A 25,064-nucleotide genomic window follows, 5' to 3' on the forward strand; every position below is an offset into this window, starting at 1 on the left:
CAAAAACCTTTTATAAAGTTAAATGCCCGTATGATTTTTCACTCTACCTTTTTCAATCTGGAGATGCAAGTGAGCTTGTGGTATCCATTCTGCAGGAAAATACAATGTGATGCAAAGCCCTTCACAGTGATTTCGGCTCCTATCCTGCCAGGTTCTGAGCACCCTCAACTTCTTGTGAAGCCAAGGAGTCTTGTGGGGAGATTCAAGTCTAAAATGGACTTCAGTAGGAGTTGGAGGCAGTCAGCGCCACACAGGATTGGACCCTTTACCTGTGCACTAATACATATTAGGCAGCTAGTCTCAATCACCTGTAACTCTTCTGCTAAGCGGACGACTGTTTAGAGCCATGCACTCACCAGCAGCAGTAAAGCCAAAACACTGAAGTTGTGGAATGGTGAGAGCAAGACGATTTATTGTAGAGTGGAGAAAAGGTTCATTTTCATCATCTCAACTATTCCCCTACAGAGTTCAATGCAATAAAAAGAGGGACAAGTGTACAAAACGAACCTGACAAGAAGGCTCTAGATGACGTACATTCAAAGCATTTGCAAATGATGCTACTATACAGATGCAGATACAAATTAAATCAATTTCTTCCAAAGTGGACTGAACCAATTCTGTATCCACATTCACTATTTTGTGTTTTGTTTCAGAAACATCCATAATCCTCCCTTTCACTACAGATGCCTTATTCATTTTTTATATAACTCCACTGGCCTTTTCTCATCACTGGGAAAAGGATTCCAGCTATTATTGTCTAACAATTTATTTAAAAGCAGATTTTATTTTTACTTCCAATTTGATGCAGGTGGCAATTGATCCTGCTCCAGTGAAGTCAATGGGAGGTTCACCATGACTGAAATGAAAGCAGGATCAGGTCCACGATTGTTCAATCTCACATGCTAATTTATTCCTGGGAACACATGGACTTTGCCAGTTGTAAAAATTGTTCCTTTTGGATCCATCTTGAAATTTTCTCTTCTTAAGGGGCAAAAGGTTTCTTCCTCATCCAGAGCATCCTTGTGGATACAGACATAAAAACATGTACATGACAAGGCATCAGCACTACAGAGTTCCTGGAGTGGTTTAGGGCTTGACCCTGTTCCACTGAAATCAATGGGAGCTTCAACGCCAATTTCAGTGGGAGCAAGTTCATGCCCTTACAGAGCAAGAGAAATATTCTTTAAAAAGCCAAGCCAGCCTAGATCGTTGTAACAAAATCTACGATGGAGAGAACATTTAGCACCCTGCTTTGTTTTGGCATGGCCAACGTAAGTATACAGTGCAGCCATGTCATTCACTTTGTACTCAGGCAACAACCCCCTTGCTGTCAATGGGAGTCTTGCCTGAGTAATGTGATGACAGGATTTTGCTCATGTTATTAACAGCATGTTAGTAAGCCAAAATAAGAATCATTGCTTACAAATAGATTCTCTCTATAATGTTCATGTAGTAAGGGAAAAAAAAATCTCCTGGACTAAATTTTGCTCTTGGTAACACAGGTGTAAATCCAGAGTAACTCCACTGAAGTTAGAAGGGTTACTTCAGATTTGCACCAGAATAACTATAAGCAGAACTGAGCCCCATGTTAGGTAATGATATAACACGTTTATTTGTTAATGCGTAATGACATCTAATGCTTAATAAAACAAAACAGTACCTCTTTCGTACTCCATATAAATTATATGGATCCCATGTATTGGTCTCATTGCCTTAAAATAAAAGCTACAGCTGGAATGAAATGCATATGTATTTAATGTTAACATTAAGATGTGCTCAATTTAAATCATCCATCATTTAGACAAAGGTTGCAATTGTGACTTAAGAAAAAATCTGGAGGCAAACCCTGAATTTGTTTGCCATGAAAACATAAAGGAACATTTTATATTTTATGTGAAGAAAAAAAAACACATATACGTGGGGAGAGGGGGAAGAGCCACATTTTCACAAAAAATAAATATCTAGTCTGATTCGAAATCAAAGTGCGCTGAAGATTTTTCTATTTAAACAAAAACAACCCATAGGATAAAGCCATAAATATTCACAAGACTGTCAGTGGTCAGCATAATAAAATAAATATGAATGCAATGATTTTTTTTTTAGCAGCAAAGGTCATTAATCTACTGGCCAATGTGATAGCTTCACAAAAGTCCATTTTATTTTTCCAGTCAAGAAATAAACTATTCAAGGGTGGGGGGGGTCTCTAAAAAGGTGCCACACCTGTATTCTTAATGGGTATGGTGCCTCTCCTGCCCCCTGCCGTGCCCCCACCCCACCCCCCGTTTCTGAATGTAGATATAGCAGGATATGTTTTCCCCAAGCATTCTGAATCCTCATGTACAGAATTACTTTAATATGCATATAGTCAAGTTCTGACCTTCTCCTCTTGCTGAAGGGCCTTTGGGTTGACTTTAACCCATAAAACATAGGGGCATAGGACTGGAAGGGCCCTCCTCGGTCACTGAGTCCTGTCCCCTGCTATCGCAGGAACACTAATGAAATCTAATTTTTGTTTTTTTCCACACCTTCATGATTAGCCATTTTCTAGGTCAAGGAGAAACCACTGTGGGTGCTGTGATGGGAGGGGCAGTCTTTGGTCCCCTTGTGCTCACATCAGATCTTCTGGACAGAGCAAGTCCCCGCATGTCCCACATCCTTCTAGCCATGGATGCCTTTTCTCCTGCCTGGGAGACTTGTCAACAGGTGCTGCGGAGTCCCACTCCCTGCTTCACACAAGGGAACAGCAAGGGCAGAGGAGAGATGGAATTCTGGAGGTGACAACCCTCATCCCTGATGTTCAGACTGAGACTGGATGGCGGGAAGGTCTACCTGCCTGTTGGGCAGCCTCCCAAGGAAACCTGTGAGAGCCCCATTGCTGGGGCATTTCAACTAGACACTGTTTTGTGAGGGGAAATTCCACCTTGGCTAGACACCGAGCTAGACACTACGTATAACAGGGCTTTCCCCAGGTCTCATTTTATTCAGTGTTGCATGAAACAATGGAAACACCATGCCGTGGTTTATGGCAAATGGACATTTAAACATGATGCAAATATCGTTGTGGGGAGACACGACAGGGCAACTATCGTCCACCATCCTCCGTCCTTACACGGGGGCGTACGGCCAGGAAAATAGAGGAAAGGCCACAGTTCCACTGTGTGGAATGGGGAGCAGGTCATACCCGAGGACTGCACTCTCTACGGCAGCACAGGAAGGTTGGGAATCGGGCAGGCCAGTGGGCATGGCCAGGGGACCAGCCAGGGAGAGCACAGGGGAAGATGCTTGTGCTTGTGCTCTGCAACCCGGGATTCTGTTCTCCCACCCAATGGAGCTCCTCTGTGCAAAGACTGTTTACTCAGGCTTTGCGTAGAGGACCAGCATTAGGCGCTATAGACACTGGAGTCTGTTACCATGCATATAAACATGGATCAGCAGGGAGCATGTGATGACTGCTGTGACCGCCATCACAGTTTAACCTCATTGAGTATAGGAGTGCTATATAAAAGACAGGGCAGTTGGGCAGTGCTCGCTGGAGGTGGCCGATGATACAGATTACTCAAAGTCTGAAGAACAGCATTTACTTTTGAGCACGCAAGTGATACAAGCCTTTCTGTGGTGGACTGAGAAGATGAACAGAAACTGTTGTTTAAAGCTGAAAAAGGCTGGTGGAATGCAGGAAACTAGGGAGCAGGGACCGGTGAAGGATGGCGAAAAACAAGGCTGTCTGCCACATGATATGCACTGGGCCAAATTCATCCCCGATGTGGCCCCACTGAAGTCAATGGGATTACACCGAGGCAGATGTTGACTCGCTGTCTCCAGGAGGAGGGGACAAGCTACAAAGCACCTTTTCACTTCTAGTACCCTCCCACCTGAGAAACAAAGGAGCTACACCAGCATAAAACCGGAACAGTAAAGCAGGCCTGGAAGGGAGATATCCACAGCACCTGCCTGGCTCTGATCCTACTTAAAAAAAAAAAAGATCAGGATCATTAAATTCACCACAACTGCGTGAATGATCAGAGGAGAGCACAGCAGCCCCGCTCAGAGATCACCAGGGGACCAGCCTGGCAACTCAGCCCGAATATCACACAGGGGAGAACACAGCAGCCCAGCCCGGAGATTGCATGAGGGACAGCACAGCAGCCTAGCCTGGAGAAAATACATGGGAGAACATGACAGCCCAACCTGGAGATTACACTCACGCTCGTTATCCCTTCCTAAAAAAAAAAAGACTGTAAAACGCTGATGTTCAGAGAGAAGCAAGATAAAGGAAAACCCAGTCTGAGACTTAGAGTAAAGGGAAGAAAGGAAATATGCCCAACACGGGCAGCTCTCCTCCAAGGGTGAAATTCACTTGGCACATATAATGCCTGTCAGGTTTAGAGCAGCTGAATGGAGTGGAGATTGAGGCAGTTGAAATCCAATAATCCCCAATTTCCAGGGAATTTTACTACATCACAGACCCACCCCCTCTACAGTTACTACAGGCTGGAGAACAGCATTTGACCCCCCTCAGCACCAATTTGATAGGGTGTTTGGACCCACGATTCCTCCCCAGCCCATCCTCATTGCACCATACATGCTGTCCTGTAGAGGGCCAAGGCTCAGTACAGAGCCTCCATTAGATTATATTAGCTTCTGTTGCCCTCTGGGCCCTGCACAGGCCCCGCTCCCATAGGTGAATTTCACCCATGCTGCATAAAGATGCCTAGTGGCTCCAGTGTGGTAAAAATCCATTGCCAAGAGCAGACCAGAATCTATCCTCCTTGACAGAAGAGAATATCTGCTGATGTGGCAGATCAGCTACTCTCCTATTGCAGATGTTAGGTTGAAATCCTCACCAGCCACTTGAAGTCCAAACATTGGGGGGTGGCCTACATGAGGGTGAGGGAGATAGGATCCTCCTTAGGGTATGTGCACAGCCTCTGTGCCATACCGAGAGGAATGCAGGAGGCACCTGCTGTAAGTTGTATTTGAGGCTATAGCCTCTTACACGTCTGCTAGCAGGGATGTGTGGCCAGCAATGCCATTCACACGTCCGCTGGCTCTGTTACCTCCTCTTCTCTAGCCTGCCCATAAAGTCCCCCTGCTGCGGAGTGATGCTGTGGAGCACAGCTCCAGGACACACCAAAAGGGGTGTTGTGTCTCCACATACCCTGCCTGCGTGGTAGAACCATGGTGGTCCCAGTGCTTCTTGGGCCTTGCACATTCATGCAATAGGGCATGGGGGAGGACAGGGCTCCCCCAAAATGCAATGAAGAGCTTTAGATAACAAGCAAACAAACATTAAAACCACTTCACATCCTGCAGAGCATATTCCTGCCAACAGCGATATAAAAAAACCCTAACCATACCATTAAGTTTGCAGGTGTTACATGTATAGCTAGAGAGCATACTCCTATCAAATGGAGCACAAAGCAGGGCATGTGGCAAACAGCAGGCAAGACAAGCTGCTCTATCTGCAAACTACTACCAAGGGATAGCGTGTCATTGTACATAGCCAAGATTCTCCATCTCATTCCTATACCGCTGTTCAGACACCTTGCTTTTGTGCTGTTTGCTTTCTAAATGTTGTCGGAACTCCATCTCTTCGCTAGCCCCGGCATTGCACATGGAACAGTAGTACTGGCCACTTGGGGTGACACACATGGCGAGATCACGAGGAATTCGCTGGCGGGAGCGTGGATTGAAGTAGGGACCTGCAGAGAAAACAAAGGCGTCCATTTATCTGTAAGCAAGAGGAGCCCTGTGTTTCGAGCCTCACTTCACAATCGCTAAGGTCTATGAGTAAAATGGTCAAAAGCACCTAAGTGACTTGGGAGCCTAAATCCTACTTTCAAAAGTGACTTAAGCACTTAGACCTAGATTTACAAAGGTATTTAGGCGCCTACAGATACAGACAGGATCCTAGTAGAATTTTCAAAGGCACCTAACCGGCTTTGATGCTTAACGCTCACCTAAGTCAATGGGACTTAGGTCAATTTAATTTTGTAGTGCAGACTTGCCCTAAGTTACATCGATGTACAGGCACCGCAGTAATTGAATTGCTTTTGCATGTCCACACTATGCTCCTTGTGTCGGCAATGCGCGTCCTCACCAGAAGTGCTTGCACTGATTTAACTGCCAATGCTGGGCACTGATTTAACTGCCAATGAGGGGCACTGAAAGGCAGCAACAGTCCATGTAAGCAATGCAGCATCTACGCTGACACTCTGTTGCCCTAACTACATCGACATAAGTGCTACGCCTCTTGTGGAGAAGGAGTTATTATGTCGGTGCAGTGGACCAGTTACATCGGCGGGAGCTACATTTTACTGTAGACCCCTACAGAGTTAGGTCGATGTAAGCTGCCTAACGGTGTATTGTACACCAGGCTTTAGGCTCCTAGGTGCTTAAGTCACTTTTGAAAAGGGGAGTTTGGAGCCTAAGTCACTTAGGAGTTTTTGAAAATCTGACCCTGTATCACTGCTCCCTCTATTTCAGAATTAGAATCAGCTTTCTCATCAGAGTAAGTTTCCTGCTTGCTTAATTAAAAATAATTACGATAAGATCATATTTAATGTAATTTTAGAAGAACCGTTATATTAACTAATACCATACTGAAAACACAAAATTAAACTAACACTCATCAGAGGGCTGTCTGCGCTAACGAGCACTCATTACAAGACTTGCAAAGAAAAAAAATAAAACCGCTGATCCAGACACTATTAAATATACTTCAAATTAAATGGTATAGAATTAAGCACTTGGATGGGAAGCTGCAAATCAGGAACACCTCTGGTTAGGGTGACCGGACAGCAAGTGTGAAAAATCGGGATAGGGTGGGGGTAATAGGAGCCTATATAAGAAAAAGACCCCAAAATCGGGACTGTCCCTATAAAATCGGGACATCTGGTCACCCTACCTCTGGTGTGCTCTGTGGGGTTACACAGATATAAAATGGCAGTAAATGAGTCTGTCTATCCAGGCCGGGAGGCTTGCTCCTAGCTGCAGTGCAGACATAACCAGTGGGAGTCATCAGCGCTGAGGTCCACCCTAGCCACACCTCCTCCTGCTCCCGATCCACCCCTTCCCCTCCTCCAGTCTGTCAACCTTCAACACCACCACCCCTCCCCGCTATGTCCCAACCCACCTCTCCTCCACGTCACTCTGTCCTGCCCTAGAATGCTCCCAGCTTCTGCAGAGGCAACGCACCACTGGCAGACCTAGCCCTGCCCTGGCCAGAGGCTACTCTGAACTGGAGGAATTGACTGGACACAGGGCTGGGCACAAGAGCAAAGTGACTGTCACTCAGGGGTGAATTTCCCCCATACGCTTTTCTCTGCTTATTCCTAGATCAAAGTTCTTTTTAAAGGATTTTGCAGTAAATCAAAGTGCTTTTCTCTCCCCCCCGACTGCCAAAATAAGAGAACAGAATCTGTCTTTCCCGTATTGGGTTTGTTCAAAGGGTGGCAGAGTCAGAGTGTGAAACACCAGAGAAATTGATTCAGGGAACAGATGGCCTTGGAGGGTGGCAAACCTGCTTTATCATTCTGGACAGCAAGAATGCGAGCATGGGTTGACGTGGTACAGTCGGAGTCAAAAGCTCAGGCCCCTTGCCAAGAAAACACCAGGAAATAGCCACCACTTAGAGCAGCAATAGAGAAAGGCAGATGGGAAATTAAGTTACGAAATGAGAAACCAACCAACCAAAGAGGCTGACAAACTGAAGTAACTTTAACTGCTGAGAGGATCAGTGAGAGCCAGACAAAGCCTTGGCACCACAAATAGCTTCTTTCTTTGCAAAGCTTCCTTGACTGAGGGGCTCTCTCAGCACCTGCACAAAGCTCGGGTAAACAGACTGTGCGGGGACAAAGGAGTGGGGAATGGAATGCTCCCAGCTTGGGCTTGGAGCACCCGTGCAGACCCTGCACAGCCTCTCAGGCTGCAGCAATATGGGGTGTGGTATCGCAGCTTGCTGTATCGCTCCTAGACAGAGGCTTTGGCCAATGGGATTGCATAATCATAGACCCACTGACTGTCTTCAAATGCCCCCTGTGAGGTGCGCACACAGCCAGGGTAGGGCTGCTCACTCAGCTGCCATGACTGACCCCAACCCCCAGCTCAGTGAAGACCTCCTGGATTATGATCGGGAGGACGTGGTGGATCCCCTGGCGCTTGGTTGGTGCATGGGGCTCTCCATCCCTCGTGTCCCTCGGGGTGTACTCCGGGAGATGAGGGCAGCCTTATCGCCTGTCTCTCGGGCCTTTCTCGAGCAGGCCCTGCTGGAGGGTGCTCCCTGCCCGCCCCTCACCTCTGGTCCTCCAGACCTCGCCATCAGGCCCCTGCTCCGCTAGCCCCCTCCCCCACACCACCCAAGCCAGCTGCGTGACCTACACTCGACTTGTTTCTGAATCAAGCCTAGGAAGCGGCTGTATGTTCTCATACTCCATAGCCTTCACTTCCTCACCCTCTTGTCTCACCCTGACGCCAAGTGGCAAGATCTTCTACCACACGTGGAGGATGAGGCGCCCCGGTCGGCCAGTCTATATTCTACCCTGGACCCTGACCTACCAGGGATATTAGCTGGCAACTCCTGGCATGGTTCACCCACTCCCCTCCCTGACACATGCCCTTTTTGCAGTGTGAGATCGACCCTGGCACACATTTAAATCGAGTGCACCAGGTTGCAGCCCCTTTTCCGGTTCCTCCAGAACCTTCTCCTTTGGGTCTCGCTGCACTTTTTTCCACACCCCCTGATCTACGCTCACCCCATCTGTGGCCCCACGAAGTCGCGAGACCGCCTCGTCAGCCTAGTGGCGCTGGCCAAGGTGGCCATCCATCATGCTAGGAGAAGGATGCCGGATGGGAGGTGCTCTGTGACTGTGGGGCCTATTTTCGCTCCTCCCTCCGGTCACGTATCTGGGCCGCATCCACTGGCTCCCTGGATGCCTTTGAGGAACAGTGAGCGCTGTCTGGGGTTCTCTGCTCAGTGTCCCTCTCTGGCTCCCTGCTTTTACCCCTCACTCCCATCCCTGCTTTTCATTCATTGTCCCCTGAATTTACTTGAGCCCTGGCCTCAGTGGCTGCTCCCTTTAGGCTGGGGGAGGGTCCTTTAGATGTGGGCGGGCCGCGGGCACAGATGTTCAATAGGTGCTATGACTCGCCTCTCCAACAGAGCCTGCAATGACTCAACCCTCAGGCATGCTGCAGCAGCCAATCCCTGGGCACGGCCCAGGTCAGCCTCTCCTCAGACCCCGGTTTCAGCGCTGCCCTCAGCCAGGTCACAACTCTACAGCTGGCTTCGACCCTTGGTACCTGCTCTCCACCATTGCACCAACCACCAAGGCTAACTGCCTAGAACCCAGCACCTGACACCCCCTCCATGGACCTGCTGGAGTGTTTCCCCAGAGGATGCCTGCCCTCCAGTGAAGAATAAAGATGCATGGAAGGAGGCTGGGGAGGAAGACTCAAGGAGGTTCCCCTCATAGTTTTCCTGGAAAAGTCCTCTCAGACAGACTGTCTTGGGGGCCTTGGCCCCTTGCCAACGCTGTGGAGTTTGGGGATCCATGGGGAGGGGAGTCTGATATCCAGCTGCAAGGGCAGCTGCTGCCTCCTCTGGTCCCCTTCCCAAGAAGCATGGCCTCCACACAAGCAGCAATGAAGAAGAGGACCCAGAAGGAGTTAAAGCTCCTTCAACAATGTTAGCCCCTGCTGCAATATTTGGTTAGGAGGGGATAGTGCCAGACCTGCTCTGCCCCCTCATACTCCCAAACCTGCTCCCAAGCTCCTGTGGAGACATTTTCAGGAGGACAAACCATGCAAGAGAATCCCAGGCATGCTAGGGAAGGTGCTGCACAGGAGGTGATAACACCCTCTCTGCATGAGCAGGGACAGGTCCATGTATAGAAGGTCCCCTCTGCATGCAGACTGTTGTGGGACAATCCAGCCCTCAGCTGTCAATCCAGCCCCCATTTGTTGAGGTCAATGGCAGGTTTGGTTGAGTGAGATGATCAGGATGGGTTCTATGGCCTGCTATCAGGAGGTAGTCGTGTTAGCCTGTATCTACAAAAACAACAAGGAGTCTGGTGGCACCTTAAAGACTAACAGATTTATTTGGGCATAAGCTTTCGTGAGTAAAAACCTCACTTCTTCGGATGCCTGCTAATACTCCTACTTGTCCCTTAAACCTTCAAGGAGCTTTATAGACTCCGGACCAGATTCCTCAGTCCAACAGGCCCCTTAGTGTCACTCAGGTGGTGCGAAGGAGCCAGATGATGGCTGTAAGTGGCTAACTGAGAACTTCCCCAGTGTTGACAGCTCCTGATCTAGCAGCCTCCACCACAATCCCAGCACAGAGGGCATTCCAAGATAAGAGGTATTGTGTTGGGGGGTCAGGAAGGGTCAGAAGATCAGGGTTGGGTGGAGCAACAATCCTCCATTGGCATGTGGTTCCTGACACAGTGCGGCTAGCCACTTTAAGGGGAAATGGGCCCAGCCCCTCCAGTGACACAGTTAGCTTTGCCTCTCCAGGTGGGGAAAATGAAGTTCACATGATCCAATCAGGCCTCTGCCTTATCTAACCCTAGGTTTGGGAAGAAAGGGGAAGTGGTGGTGCTTGATGCTGCAGAAAGGCTGTGAGGAGCCAGAGGAGAGCACAAGGCTGGCAGGGACCTGTGGATGACTCCAGGTAGGAAGGCCAAGGAGTGCCTGCTTGGGAAAGACCAGGGAGCAACCCAAAGGAACCCAGGGGACTAATGGAAAGGAACCTGGGAAGGGCTGAAAGCTGAGCCCAGAGGGTGAGCAGAAGAATAGAGGACAGAAGAAAGGCCCCTTAGGAAGAAGGGGTTGGGCCTAGTTCGAGACTGGGGCAAAGGCTCTGTTTTGTTTGGCTTTAACTTGGATGAGGAACTCGGATTCCCTGGATAGTTGTACTTTTGTTAAGGGCTTAGCTGGAGGGCCAAGGTAGCAGCAAGGCACGGCAGCAGCCAAAGGAGGCTGTGGAGTTTTGAAGAGCTGTGAGAAGGGGGCAAAATGAGGCAGGGCTGCTGCAGAGCTACCCCATGCCACCCTGGAGATGGCCACCCTGTTACAGTCCCTCATGCTGGAGTCAGAACCAGTGCAGACCAGCCCACAGAACAAGAGCTCCCTAATGCACCCTTCTGTGTCAAGCAGAACCCATTAAGCAATTGTCACTGTGCGACCCCTGGAGCATGTAAGTGGTGACACAAGCACTCAAGTACCTGTACTGTTCTGAACCGCATACACATTTCTTCTATTCTGCATCATCTTATAGTCGTTCCCTTCTTTCCGTGCCCTCCGTTTGCCCAGTTCTGATGTATCCCTGAAGGTTAAATAAATACATACAGCTCTGTTTTAAAGCTCTCTGAGATACATTAATAGAGACCGCTGGAGGCATGGCTGCACACGTTCAGGACAGCCTTAATGTAAAGGTTGAACAATACCTACGAGAATGAGTTGTTCTGTGCTTCTGCCAGGCGTAGCCTCTTGGCGTGATTCTTTCCTTGGTAGTGAGCCTGGGCCACGGCCGGGGAACTAAATGAGGCATCACAAAGCTTGCAGTAATCATTCTCTGTGGCCATGATCACTCGACCTCCTGGTTTAGAGGCGCCCATCTATCAGCAAAAAGGAGGGAAAGGATCATATACAAGGATCATAGGAGAGTTCATTCTTTGAAATAACTGAGCCAGGCTCAATGAAGTTGACCCCTCTCAGCAAGCTGGTGGTAAGAGTGGGGATTAGAACTCCGGGTTCTCTGCACAGTGTTCCCCACATTCTTTCCCTTGTGGGAGGAGGGTTTGCCTCTCCATGGCTCCTGCTGGGAGTTTGGCCCCCTGAACCTGCACATCCCCTAAGATCCACACAGATCTCTGAGGATCAGATGGAGATCAAAACTATCTGTGCAGAGGACCTGTATCTCTGCACTGGCTCTGGCACCTCCTGCTCCCCCTTCCAGCTTCCTCACAGAGGAGTCAAGCCTGCCTACCACTGCCCCTGGGAGCCCCCTGAAAGGAGATTCCACAGCACTGAGGAAGATCTGTGTCCAGACTACCCGCCCCCAAACTGGATCTCCAACCCAGCAAAGAACCTTCCACGGGTTGCAGAGAAACAACTGACCCCTCCCCACACCTTGCCCATGGACAGCGGGAGTTCCATATGCAGATTTTAGAGGAATGATCCCGTCCCGAGTAAGCCCCGTCCTCAGGATCTCCCAGTGCATTATGGGGCATGATCTTGTCGGTCTACTTAGAATATTAGCTGATTGGGGCAGTGACTGAGTCTTTTTGGTGTTTTGTACATCACCAAGGAACCAGTATTTCCCAAATACTGTGACTAACCATGATTTACTCATTGGCCTTGCTAGTGCCACACTTTCTAAGGTGCAGTTTCTTTGGCCCCCGTTTTGATACTTCATATGCTCCTCCCCAACAAAACCCTAGAATTCTGGCGTGCCTGGTACAATATGAACACCTTCTATGTAGCTGGCTCAAACTTGGCTCTCTTTTTTTCCTGAGAATTAGTTCCTCAAACAAGGCAGAGCAGCCATCCCAGCTGTTGTAAGCAGCATAGTGCACGTGTAACATACAATGGCTTGGGGGAGGGCCTGCTCTAATGCCCACTGAAACTAATGGAAAGACTCCCATTCACTTCTGTAAGCTCTGGATTAGGTTCTTTTTGTATGTGAACAGGTCTCCCCCCCTAGTGGCTGGCCCCAGCAACCATATAACAACCTGCTATTTACTCACAGCTAAGGGGTTCGGTCTCCTTTAGTTCAAGTGGTAGAGGCCCATGTTTTTGGTGCTGAAGGCCCCAGCTTTGATCCCTGCTGACCAACACGCAATGACATGCAAGTCTCGGGTGTGGAGAACATTTGATTTACCCCTTGAGCTAATGGGGCATGCATTCTGCTCTACATGTGCCTGCCATTGGGCAGTTCATGGTACAGCATTAATCTGGATCACAGAGGGGGCCATTCACTCATGCAGCGATTGGAGAATGAGTGCCACAAGAGTAGCTATTTAGGGAGGGAAATGATGGCCCAATGCTGTTGGTGCTAGACTCTAAACACCTTTTCTACATAGGCACCCAGGTGCAGTCTCACTTCGATGCACAGGAGATGGCTAGGCAAGGGGAGGATATGCCCCCCACACACACACACACACAGAGGAAGGACATGACAACGAGTGATTTCCATGGCTTTAAACAGCCATAATCGGAGGAGCATCTGATTCATACAGGTATCATAGGATTTGCCACACAGGATTAGATCAGTGGCTCAGTGAGTCAAGTCCCCTGTTATCCGAGAGTGGTCAATACCTGATGCTTCAGAAGAATGTAAAGGCACACACCGGGCCAATTGCACCATGCTGGACATAGTGAGGAAAATTCCTCTGACCCCTGCAGCAATCCCACCCCAAAGCATGAGACCTAGTTACCCTGGTCATGGGGGGTACTGACATGTAAGCAGCACATGTCACCTCGGTCACCTCCCCAGGCCTTACCTGAGCTGAATGGGAGACAATCTGAGGCACGGCAGGCTCCACTGAATTGCTCATTCTGGTGGGAGCTGGGCAACTATTTGCAGCATAGTAATTCCGAAGTTTCTTACTATGGTTTTTACCCTGGAAACAGAACTTGAATTAATCACTGTCCAGGTGGTAGAGTCCCACCTGTATCTAGCAGCCAGAGGACTCAGCTAAGAGGCTGAAATGTAAACGTGGTCATGACAACAACAGCTCAGATACAGGCTCTGATCCTGAGAGGGGCTGAGTAATCTCAACTTCCATTGATTGCAATGGGAGATTAGAGTGCTTGACATGCCTCATGAGATGCTCAGTACCTGGCAGGGCTGGGTCTTGGGATGGGGTATGTACCCCCCACACTAACAGTGAAAGGGTGAAGGGGAGCCCAACTAGCCCATTCTGTAGCACCTGAAGTGAAGACAGGTAATTGAGGATTAGACCCAGCTGTGAAGAACCAACCTGGGTGGCTTCTATAAAGAAAGGCTGCAAGGCAATAGGGAGAGGAGACCTAGGAGAGAGGTAGTTGGGTGTTTCCTCTCTGGGAAGCAAAACACAGAGGGGCCTGCACCTTGGGACTATCTCTGAAGGGAGAAGGAGGCTGGGGAGGAGACTCCTGAAGCAGACATGGGAAAAGAGGCTCCAGGGAGATAGCATGGGACATGCTTTCCAGGCCAGCCAGCAAACCTAAGGGATGAACCTACAAAATTCTGCCTGGAAAAATTAGAAGCTTCTTTGAAAATCCATCACAATAATCTAGAAAGACACTCAGGTCTCCCCATCTCACTAAAGCCCTCCCTGTTCAGTACACTCCTCCGGAAAAACCAAAGTGAAAACTATTGCAACATAGCCAGAAGGTCAGCAAACTGGCACTCTGTTGGACTTGGGAAGGGGGAGTGAATTGAAGACTCTTAGACCACCCACTCCAGATGATCATATCTAGAAGTTGTCAGAAGTTGAGGGTCTAATAAGATGGTGTTCTCACCAGGTAGAAGCACAAAGTGAGAGATGATCTCTGAGGATCCATATCATGAACCATATCAAAAGAAATGTACATTGGGGTAGAGAAGCTGGCTAATCCAATGGTGTCTGTCATATACTACACCCCCGTTTGTGTAATGAAGCCCCACTCAGAGACAAGACCAGTTCAAGTGAACCATATAAATGGTGTTTGGTCTAAGAGCAAAGGTAGTGACTTCATTCTTATAGCACAGGGGCGGGCAAACTTTTTGGCCGGAGGGCCACATTGGGTTTCCGAAATTGTATGGAGGGCTAGGTAGGGGAGGATGTGCCTCCCCAAACGGCAGGTGTGGCTCAGCCCCCGCCCCCTATCTGACCCCCCATGCTTCTCTGCCCCTGATGGCCCCCCCGGGACTCCTGCCCCATCCAACCCCCCCTCCTTCCTGACTGCCCCCCTGGGATCCCTGCCCCCATTCAACCCCCCGTTCCCCACCCTCTCACCACCCTGACCCCATCCACACCCCTGCCCCCTAACCACCACCCCAAACTCCCCTACCCTCTATCCAACCCCCCCTGCTCCCTACCCCCTTACTGCGCGGCCTGGAGCACCGGTGGCTGGCAGTGCTACAGCCACACCGCCCAAAGCACCAGGACAGGCAGCCACGCCACCCGGCTGCAGCCAGCCACACCACCACACAGCACAGAACACCGGGTGAGGCTGCGGCTCTGCAGCGGCGCTGCCCGGCAAGAACTCGCAGCCCCGCCGCCCAGAGCATTGCGTTGGCAGCACAGTGAGCTGAGGCTGCGGGGGAGGGGCCGGGGGCTAGCCTCCCGGGCCAGGAGCTCAGGGGCTGGGCAGGACGGTCCCGTGGGCCGGATGTGGCTCGCGGGCCATAGTTTGCCCACCTCTGTTATAGCACCTGCTGTCTGAGATACAAAGAGCATACTCCTCAGTCTCAACAGAGCCTGCTCAATCCGTCACCCAGGGGACATAAACCTGCTAAACTGGCATCCACTGATAAAAGCAGCAAAGCTGGGAGAAAAGATAGGTAATCAACATTTTTAAAATATATTTTTAAATTAGAACTGGAAGGAAAATCAGAACTTTCTGTTGGCCTTAGTTGAATTGGGGAATCTGGTTAAATTCCCGCTGCCTCTCCCCCTTTATTTTAAAGGGGGAATCTAGGACCAGATTCCCCAGTTCAACTAAGGACCAAAGTGCATGGGGTTTTGCTTTCTCATTCTCCTGTGGTGGGGGAGGAATGAAAAACTTTGACTTAAATACATTTTCCATTATTTTGGTCAAAAGGGCAACCTTTTTTCATGACGGAAGAAAAGTTTTGATGAAAAAATTGTGATGAGCTCCAGCCTAAATCACAAAGAGGACAAGCAACTCATTAGGGCCCCACTCTTAAACCCTGTGTAGCCTCAGTCACCCTCCTTCAGGCGTGGGAGCAAAAAGGGGGCCTTCAACTGCCCTCCTACCCCACCTGCCTCTGGCAGTGGGACCAGAAGGGGAGGAAGCTCCTGGCACATGACTCCCTCACTTATGGCAGGTTGGGGCCCCACAATTCATAAGGCTTGCCCTACATCTCATATTGAAAGAGTGGTAGGCACCTCACAGGAACAACTAATCTGAACATCTTTCTTCTTTTGCTTCTCCTTACCTGGTAATGCGCCTGGGCTTGCTGTGCTGAATTCAGAGTGACATTGCAAAGTTTACAACACAGGGGCTTACATAGTTCCTCCAGCACAGGATCCTTTGCAAGCTCCTCTTCTTGCGAGTGCTGCAAGGAAGGCCCCAGTCCAAACGGTTTCTGTGGGGACAGTGGTGAGTTGGCTCTTGGCCTTGTGGCCACTGACATAGGAGGAGATGAAGGCTTCTCAGGACGAGGATGAGGAGGAAGTCCTGCCTGCTGCAAAAGAATCATTGGCCGGGAGGACTGCTGGCATGTTACTATTGAAGGAGGAAGACTCTTCTTCAGCTCTGAACCAGAAAAAGACACAGGCTCAAATAAAAGGCATCCTTTTCACAATGTGAATGTCCAAGATTGGGGCCAACTTGGCCAGTTTCACTCCAGCGGCTCTGTGTCCCTCCAACAATGCAAAGCAGTTATAAACCCAGTTTAACAAGCCAGTTAAGGTGAGTTGATAGCTTCCGCTTCACTGGAGCAGGGCAAAGCTGCTGCAGTCAGCCTGTTAATCCAGCCCCAAATAGTTTTTTAGGCAAAACGACACGGATTAAAATCTGAGTTTAGCTATTAATAAAGGCTAGGGCACCCTCCTGGAAATTTAAGTGGACTACTAAGAACTTATAATATCTGGACAACAAACAAAATGAGAACTCACCAGACATAAGCTTTCAGATGCAAGAAAATATCATTCTGCCTTGTTTGTGTTATCCTAGGAGGCCCTGAGCCTACATTTGCTGGTGGAGTGACTCACTGCTGAGCTCATGCAGAGGCCCATTGACGCAGTGCTCCCAAGGGTAAACACGTGGAGTATTGGGGCCTTAGGCCCTTTCCCAAATCCAAGAAGGGGTGGGCTCTATGCCAACGAGTTCACAATCTAAGAAATAAACTAATACTGCAATATGTGTTGTTGCTTGGTACCTTGTCAATCATTTGGAAGTAGTTGTGTATCGTAAACCCCATACAAAGCCATCATAAATATCAACTTCAGGAAAAAAGGTCAAAATTAACTTTTCTCCAGTAAATAAAAGCACTGAGGGAGACACTGTTGTCTATTGGTTAGAACAAGGTACCAGGAGTGATTTCTTCTGGGTTCCATTCCACACTCTGCCACTGTCTTGTGGCATGACCTTGGGCAATTTCTCCATGCCTTCACTTACTAAGTAGCTGAATCCTTCTCACACTATCAAACATCACTTAGGCTAGGTCTACACTACCCGCTTGAATCGGCGGGTAGAAATCGACCTCTCGGGGATCGATTTATCGCGTCCCGTTGGGACGTGACAATCGATCCCCGAATCGGCGCTCTTACTCCACCAGCGGAGGTGGGAGTAAGCGCCGCCGACAGAAAGCCGCAGAAGTCGATTTTGCCGCCGTCCTCACAGCGGGGTAAGTCGGCTGCGATAGGTCGAATTCAGCTACGCTATTCACGTAGCTGAATTTGCGTATCTTAAATCGACTCTCCCCTGTAGTGTAGATGTACCCTAAGAGCATGAATAAGACTCTGCCATCCCTGTCTATCCTGGGCTGCTCTTTGCGTGTCCTCTATGTTAAGTCCAATAGTCTTCCCTCTCTAGTGTTCAACGAAGAGATTAGTTCACTCTGCGTCTCTTACATGTCCTCCAGTTGCCCAATGGTACGCCTCCCATGGCAGATGTTCTGGTTACATTCTTAATAAATCCCAGATACTTACATTGTCTTCTCTGGATAACTTTGGAGTTAAAAAGTTGTGGAACTTTGACAAATCTCCTCATTTGTTACAACTTCATTCCATTTAATACCTACCATTTTCCTAAGGCATTTGTTACTGAAAGCATTTGGATATCTGCCTCTACTTCTGGGAGATTTTACTAAGTACAATGCAATATTAAAAACTATCTCATATTAGCACTTATTCAGTTTATTTCTCAATCAGTTCAAGTTCTTAGGAACCCCCTTAAATTGCCAACAAAAAGCTTTGAGAGGTTTAATTAATTTATGTTTGCAAGTTGTGTTGAAACCCTGGGATGAATATTGCTAGGTTAATGCAAAGTGGAAGTATTAGTGTAAATCAAGACAGAGCCACTTTTTTAAAGATTATAATAGCTTCTCATCATAGCTCCGCTTACCAATAAACAGGATTTGATATTTTGGCCATTTCAAATCATATCAAGCTAAAATTGCATTCTGGGGTGCCAGATTTGTACTATCTTTAAGCAGAAGTGTTTTAAATACAGGGACCTACCTTTACTTTTCTAAATAGGCAATCCTTAATTTAGATGGCAGGTAACAATTTCAGAAGTATCTTAGGTGCCTAAGTCCCATTTTCAAAAGTGACTTTGGTTCTTAGGCCCACATCCTCTGAGGGCCAGATTTCAAAAATGCACATAGGTGCCTCCTGGGATTTCCAAAAGCACCTAAACAGATTAGGCACCTAACTCCCATTCAAATCAATATGAGATTGGCATCTAATCTAATTAGGCACTTCTGAAAATCTCATGAGGCACTTATCTACATCTTTAGGTGCCTAAGTACCTTTCAAAGTCTAGCCTGTGAGAACCTAAATGAATGGTCCTTAGGTATTTGGAAGCCTAAGTCACTTTTGAAAATGGGATTTAGGAGCCTAAGCCACTTAGGCACTTTTGAAAATGTTACCCGAATGAATCTGTGTTGTTGTTTTTGCACACACCAGACCCCAGTTCTGCAATTGGCTCCCTGGGACTGTACAGGACCAGCTGCAGAACAGAAGCTCAAGTTCCAGCCAACAATATTGCTTTAAAGTTTTCTGAGTATTGCTAGGGACTAAAGGGGGGTGGGAACCCACAAAAAATGAAGCACACATATACATGCCTTTGGAAATGGATGGACAATAAAGCCTTTGGAACATTTTATTTCTCCAGTGCACTTCCCTTGTCAAGGTGCTGTGCTCCCTACTAAAATCAATTTCTAAATATTAATTCAAATGCAATCCAAAAAAACCCCAAAGAACCTCACTAAAATTAACAACTGAAACAAATTTGAGGATGTTCAATGCAGAAGCTAAAGAGGAAAGAAGGGAATGGATGGAAAAGTAGAAATTAGAGGGAAGTGGTTGTTCTAAAAAACACCAGGGAAGGAGGAGTGTTTAATGATGGGGTAAGAGACGGACTGCTGGATTATATGGTGAAGTGAATTCCACACCCTAAGACCCACCACAACAAAGACACTAATTCCTTTTTCTGAGTATGATGGTGGGATTCCTAAAAGGAACTGAGGTCCCTTCCAACCCTGATATTCTATGATTCTATGGTCATGTCATAACAGAGATCCTCTTCAAGATGAAGTCCAAGGAAGATGTTTCAAATATAGTCAGGGAGCCTACCTTGTTGCAGCCTTTAAAAACCAACAGTACCAACTAACAATTAGTGTGCCACTGCACAGGGCAGCCAGTGCAAAGTGGGCATAACGTGAACGTGGCTGTTAGACCAGTGAGAAAAGGGATGCTGGATTCTGAACAAGTGGCTAATACTGGAGCAGCTCTGCTGTTAGTCCTAACAAGAGGGAATTTCATCAGCTGAGCGTATGAGACACAAAGGCAGGGATTGCTATTGTGAGGTTACCCTGAGATAAATCACCTGTGCAAATTGTGAAGTGCACATGCAAAAAAAAGTTCCTATCACATGGAGGGTGGGGATGGGACTTCCTAGAGAGGGCATGATTGACTCACTGCTTCTAATCACATCCTCTCAACTAGAATGAGCCTTCTTGTAGTAACGAACTCTATCCAGGAGCAAGACTTCATAACTAATCCTGAGTTTTAATGTGTCCAGACAAGATACTTCAAACATCCCTCCAGAGACTTGAACTGTGCTGTCCACAGGGCAACAGATGTACAGCTGTGCCTACATCCCATAGTAAGAAATGATCTGGCTAAAAGAGCTCAGTATATACATTGAACAACCTGGGTGATAAAGGGACCTTTGAAGGACACAGCGTTTCAAATCCCATATTACCACCATGGACTGACTCCTCTCTTCTAGGTAAGACTTCAGAGCAGCTCCAAACACACTAGCTATGTTCCTTAGCTGTCAAAGCAGTAACCATGGTCACTCATATTAAAAGATGTTAAGAAATCCACCATGACCAAAATGACAAGCTGACCCTGATTTAAAACCAGCGAGAGGTCATTCGTGAGCCTGACAAGTGCAATCTCAAATCCAAAAAATGACAGTCCTAAAATGGGAACTATCCAGGATGCCACTAATGTCCAAATGCTCCTGGACTGGAATAGCCACAGCCTTCTCAATCTTGTTCCCTGAAAGTGGGGGATTTGACATCTGGCAAGTACTTCAGTGTCAAGAGATGGCTTCTTAAGGAAGAGGGTGGACATCTGCATGTCTAAGGATAATTAACATCTTTCTCTTGTTAAGTGAGGCATTGATGACATATCTCAATGATGGTGGCACAGTCACATCATTGTCAAGATGGACAGAAGTCAAAACTGCAGGCCGTGTGCCACAGGGAATTCCAGAGGACAAGGAAATCAGAGATCAGGTGAGATAGTCTATTGGGAACCCATGGCTTTACTAGTCAAAAGATACAGAGACCAGCCTAGAACCACATTGTCCCATCTGTGTAAAAAGGTAACTAACTCACCATTATAATCAGTTGAAGGAACTGCTAATTGGACAAGGCCATCTGAAGTAATCTGATTGCACACTATCTAAAAGAGTTCAGCTGGAATTTTCATTACAGAAGGTCTAAGCCTGAGGACAAGTAACATCTCCTAGCCTCACTGTCAGTGATTCTATATGCCTGTATAAAATCCTTTAACAGAAAAAGATCAGACACCAGGTAATTATCCCAGTGACCTTATTGCCAACATATGCTCCAGGTGCTTCAACACCTGGAGATCACCATGGTCTCCATATTCAGCAAATTGTGATGCTACAGCAAGGGGAAAGGGAGTCAAGGTATGACCCAGCACCAATATGGAGATCTCAGAAAAGCCACAGAATTCAATAGCCTCCAAGGCCATGAATCTGTAGCACCTGTATGGTGTCTGCATTGATATAGATAAGGTGATGATTGAACTACCCAACATAAAGATGTAGTCTACCATCTGTGGGTGTTCTCTTTGACCTTCAGGGTAAAACCCAGAAGGTGAAATCCTTGTCCCATTAAAGTCAAAGGCAAAACTTCCATTGATTTTAATTAGGCCAGCATTTCTCCCAGGGAGTCCTTTCACTTCCACTCAAGAGAGCATTTGAAAATGGACTATCTTAAGAAACTGACCATTTTTTTTTATATTATCATATTGACACTGCAAGCCAATAATAATCAGATTATAGTGTTACAATGTGATTGGTAAAACAATGTCAGTACAAGTCTGTGACTGCCTGAGAACATCATCAGATCATATTAAATGTCTGTAACAGCAATGACTTTAGGAAATGAAAGGAAATCATATCCCTGTAAGCCAGTGAAAACCATAAATGCGTCAAGCTTTGAAGCCTCTGCTCAGGAATGCTTTTTCTCCAGGAATAAAGATTGCTCAAAGCTCACAGAGCTGAAGATTCATTAACATTTCTTCCCTTATCAGCACAGTGTCTGGATTTTAATATAATTGCCTCTAAAACTATGTTAAGAGAACAGTAAGCACTCAAAGCCAGGAAATGATATAGTTAAGGTTGCTCTCGCAGCCTTAAACATTGCCCTTTGGCTTGTATCCTTTTACAACACAATCTTTAATGACATGCTTTCATAGTGTTTCTCAATACTACAATATACTACCATACAATTTTTCTGTACAATCTTAGGAGCAGATTGTGACCCCTTTATTCACACTATTAAGCTGTTACTCACATGAGTAATCGCATGTACATGTGCCGCTTCTTCTCATTTTTAAAATTTGTTTATACTTACTCTTTTCATTAACTCAATTATTAGAACAATCTTTATTGTTTTAGGGTACAGTCCTGCAAAGTGTTGCACACTCTGGTACTGATCCAGCAAAGAACTTGTGTGTGCTTCACTTTAAGCATGTGAGATGTCCCATTAAAGTCCATGGGATAATGCTCTTTCACTTTTTAGAAATAAATTCTCTTCTCTCTATAAGTATCTTAATCATTGAATCAACAACTATGTACTATATAATATTTTTTCTAACCACCAATATAGTTTACCATGGGTTCAGCTCAGGGCATAACTGTTAACCCTGAGACAGATTTAGTCCCCCTTACTCACATTGAGTAGTATTGTACTCTGCAGGTAGTCCCTTTAATTTCAATGGAATAACAGGTGGAAGAAAGAGTTATTCATTTGTGATCATGGGTATCATAATTTGGACCTATACAGTTAATTTAGCTACACATTTAGGTGACCTAGACATGCCAGCAAATTTGTATTATTACTCTATTATACATAATGGAGTGGTTTTCATTTGCAGTAAAAGAACTTTACAGCATTCCAGCAATGGAAAGTGGCCTTAAATTAGATGTAAATATGGTTTACTCTCACTTTAAGCCTACTTTACAAAGCAAGCACTGTCTAAAGTAGTGTTAAAGTAAACGAGAACCAGGCCCAATCTGCTGTATCTTGTCTAAGAAGTGTTTGCTATTACTTTCATGAACTCTGGCTATCATACATAGTGCAGTATACAGCACTACAATGTGTAGGCGGAAAAAATTATGACATGACCTTATTTGAGAAACGGTATGTAACTAAAGATTTTTTTAAATGGATTAAGGGTACAGAGGCAGGATTAAGGTTACATAGGCAATCTTAACATTATTGTTTCCTGCCGTTTGACAGGAATGTTGATTTTTCTTTAAAGGCAGTGCTAGGATGTTTTTAGTTAGTTGGTTTAGAGAAATATGTAAGAAAAAGAAGATCCATAATCTAGAACTATTTGTCTAGGCCCCACTGTAACACCCCATCCCATTTACCTTACTAGGTCCACAATGGACTCCATCCCCACACTGTAGGAAGTTAGCAGGAGAGATTCCCTCTCCCTGTGCACTTTAGAAGCCAGGCCATTTTTACCTTACGAGATGACCAATGATCCCTGCATTATTCTCTGCCCAACTTCAGTAAAGGCTCAGATGTGCTTTTAAGACACAGCCTGGAGCGGAGAGCCTGGAGCTGCAGTTCCCCAGGGTGAGTTCCAGGAGGCATTCTGCCTCAGGAAGACAGGATGCCTCCTGGGTCTCACTGTCATGCCCACTGCTACACATCCTTATGGGCTACAACTGCAGAGGGATTCAGCCAGCTAAGTCCATCTACTTCCTATCCCTTTGGAGTGCTGTGTGCCCCTGGGAGAGTAAGGAAGGAGCTGATCCTGCACTTCCCTGAACACAGAGACCACAATTGTACCTGGCCTTTGTGTGTGCCATACAAGAGGGGAGGAAGGTTCTATATGTTCACTACCCTATGCAACCCCGGGAGAAATGTCAGGCACAATCTAGGCCCAAAAGCTTTTCACTGCACAGCTAAGTTCGTCAAGCATGTACACACAGTACAGCCTTCCTTAGCAGCAGATTTTATGAACATAGTGGGAAAATTCCTTATGAAGTGCACTATTCAAAGGCAGAGTGCAATTTTTAAAAAGGTCATAACTCAGTCAAATCAAATTTCTGTGCCAAGTTTTCCTGACTGTTTCCAGCTGTTTCAGTGATGGAGTTATTCAAACAGTCACTATTTATTTATTTTTTAAATCAGAAAGTGTATTTTTTTCTCCAGTCTCCTCATACTCCAGAATGAATGTACTTGTTTTTACCGAAACTTTCCCGATACATTCACCTTTGGTCAGAGACCAAGCCTGACAAATTTCAGCCTGAAAGCTGAAGGCTTCATACAGTACTAAGTGATTGAACACAGGCATTAGAATGGAAACAACTTTCATGACAGTGGTCACTGACACTGACTCTAGACTGCTGTAGATGCAAAACAGGTAATGCAAAGGGCAAGGGAACATTTTGTTACCTAATACATCATTATGGGACTATACAGCATGATGCAAAAACTGACATTTTAGAAATTTTATTTATGCAAAATTGAAAGATTTACACTCCCCATGACTTAAATTCTAATTAAAATCGGAGGCATCTGTTGTTATGTTGAAATGGTGGCAATTCAAAAGAGAATTCAAGATGCCAAGATGCAATTTGGGAAACATAAACGCAAAACATAGCATCCAAAAACTGATGCAATATGTAGACATTCAAAACATACATGCAACATAAATACCCACATGCAAAACAAACATGTAAAATCCCACAAACTAACAAGTGGAACATGTACATAACACTGCTTGTGGTGCGATTTACCTCCCTGTTATGGACAATGTCCTGACTACTCTAATAAATGCATCCACCCAAGTATAATGCACTTACTAGAATCCCCTGATTCTGGGAGGAGGGACTCAGAGAAGCAATCTGCAGGCAATCCCCTGTACCTGGAGCAGGCCAGTCCTGCACATCCCCAGCTCAGCTCTTCACCTCCTCCTTTCTTCCTTTTTCATGACAACTTAAGTCGGGTTGCTCCCCACTAGATCTGAGGGGCCGGCAGTCAGAAAAGTCAGTGCAACCGGACACAGAGGGAAACAGCTGCAGGAAGTGACTGCAGAACAGGGGGGAGGAATAGGGGAGGAGACTCGGGAAAACTGCCTGTAGTATCTCTGCCGAGGCGCATGAGCCTCGGAGAGGAGCAAATATTGCTACTGTATACCAAGTGATGCTGCCGCTAAACCCCCAGGCTCACCGGAAAGCCCCGTGAAGGCAGATCTGTGACAGACACTAAGGGGTCGCTTTGCCAGGATGCCAATACAGTACTATGGATTTGAACTGAATTCGTAGGAGGCGAGCAACTAGAGAGAGGAGGGGCTGGGGAAATCATGAGTGAGAGGGGCCAGTACCAGGGGAGGGGATGAAAA

The 25,064-nt window shown here is 46.8% G+C and overlaps 1 protein-coding gene across 2 annotated transcripts; it reads right to left on the minus strand.

Moving 5' to 3' along the window:
• Positions 1-384: 384 nt before the first annotated feature.
• ZMAT3 (zinc finger matrin-type 3) lies at positions 385-24,730 on the minus strand. Of its 2 annotated transcripts, none has more exons than XM_054040656.1 (6): positions 24,588-24,730; positions 16,151-16,470; positions 13,506-13,625; positions 11,452-11,618; positions 11,226-11,326; positions 385-5,702 (listed from the first exon to the last, which is right to left on the minus strand). In XM_054040656.1, exons 2-6 carry the CDS (start codon positions 16,412-16,414, stop codon positions 5,491-5,493), a joined length of 864 nt encoding a protein of 287 aa, XP_053896631.1. In that variant the 5' UTR covers positions 16,415-16,470; positions 24,588-24,730; the 3' UTR covers positions 385-5,490. The 2 variants fall into 2 exon arrangements, with proteins under 2 accessions (XP_053896631.1, XP_053896630.1); XM_054040655.1 differs by having other exon boundaries at positions 24,526-24,730.
• Positions 24,731-25,064: the final 334 nt, after the last annotated feature.

Source organism: Malaclemys terrapin, chromosome 9 (genome assembly GCF_027887155.1).
Source record: "Malaclemys terrapin pileata isolate rMalTer1 chromosome 9, rMalTer1.hap1, whole genome shotgun sequence".
NCBI classification, from domain to species: Eukaryota; Metazoa; Chordata; order Testudines; family Emydidae; genus Malaclemys; species Malaclemys terrapin.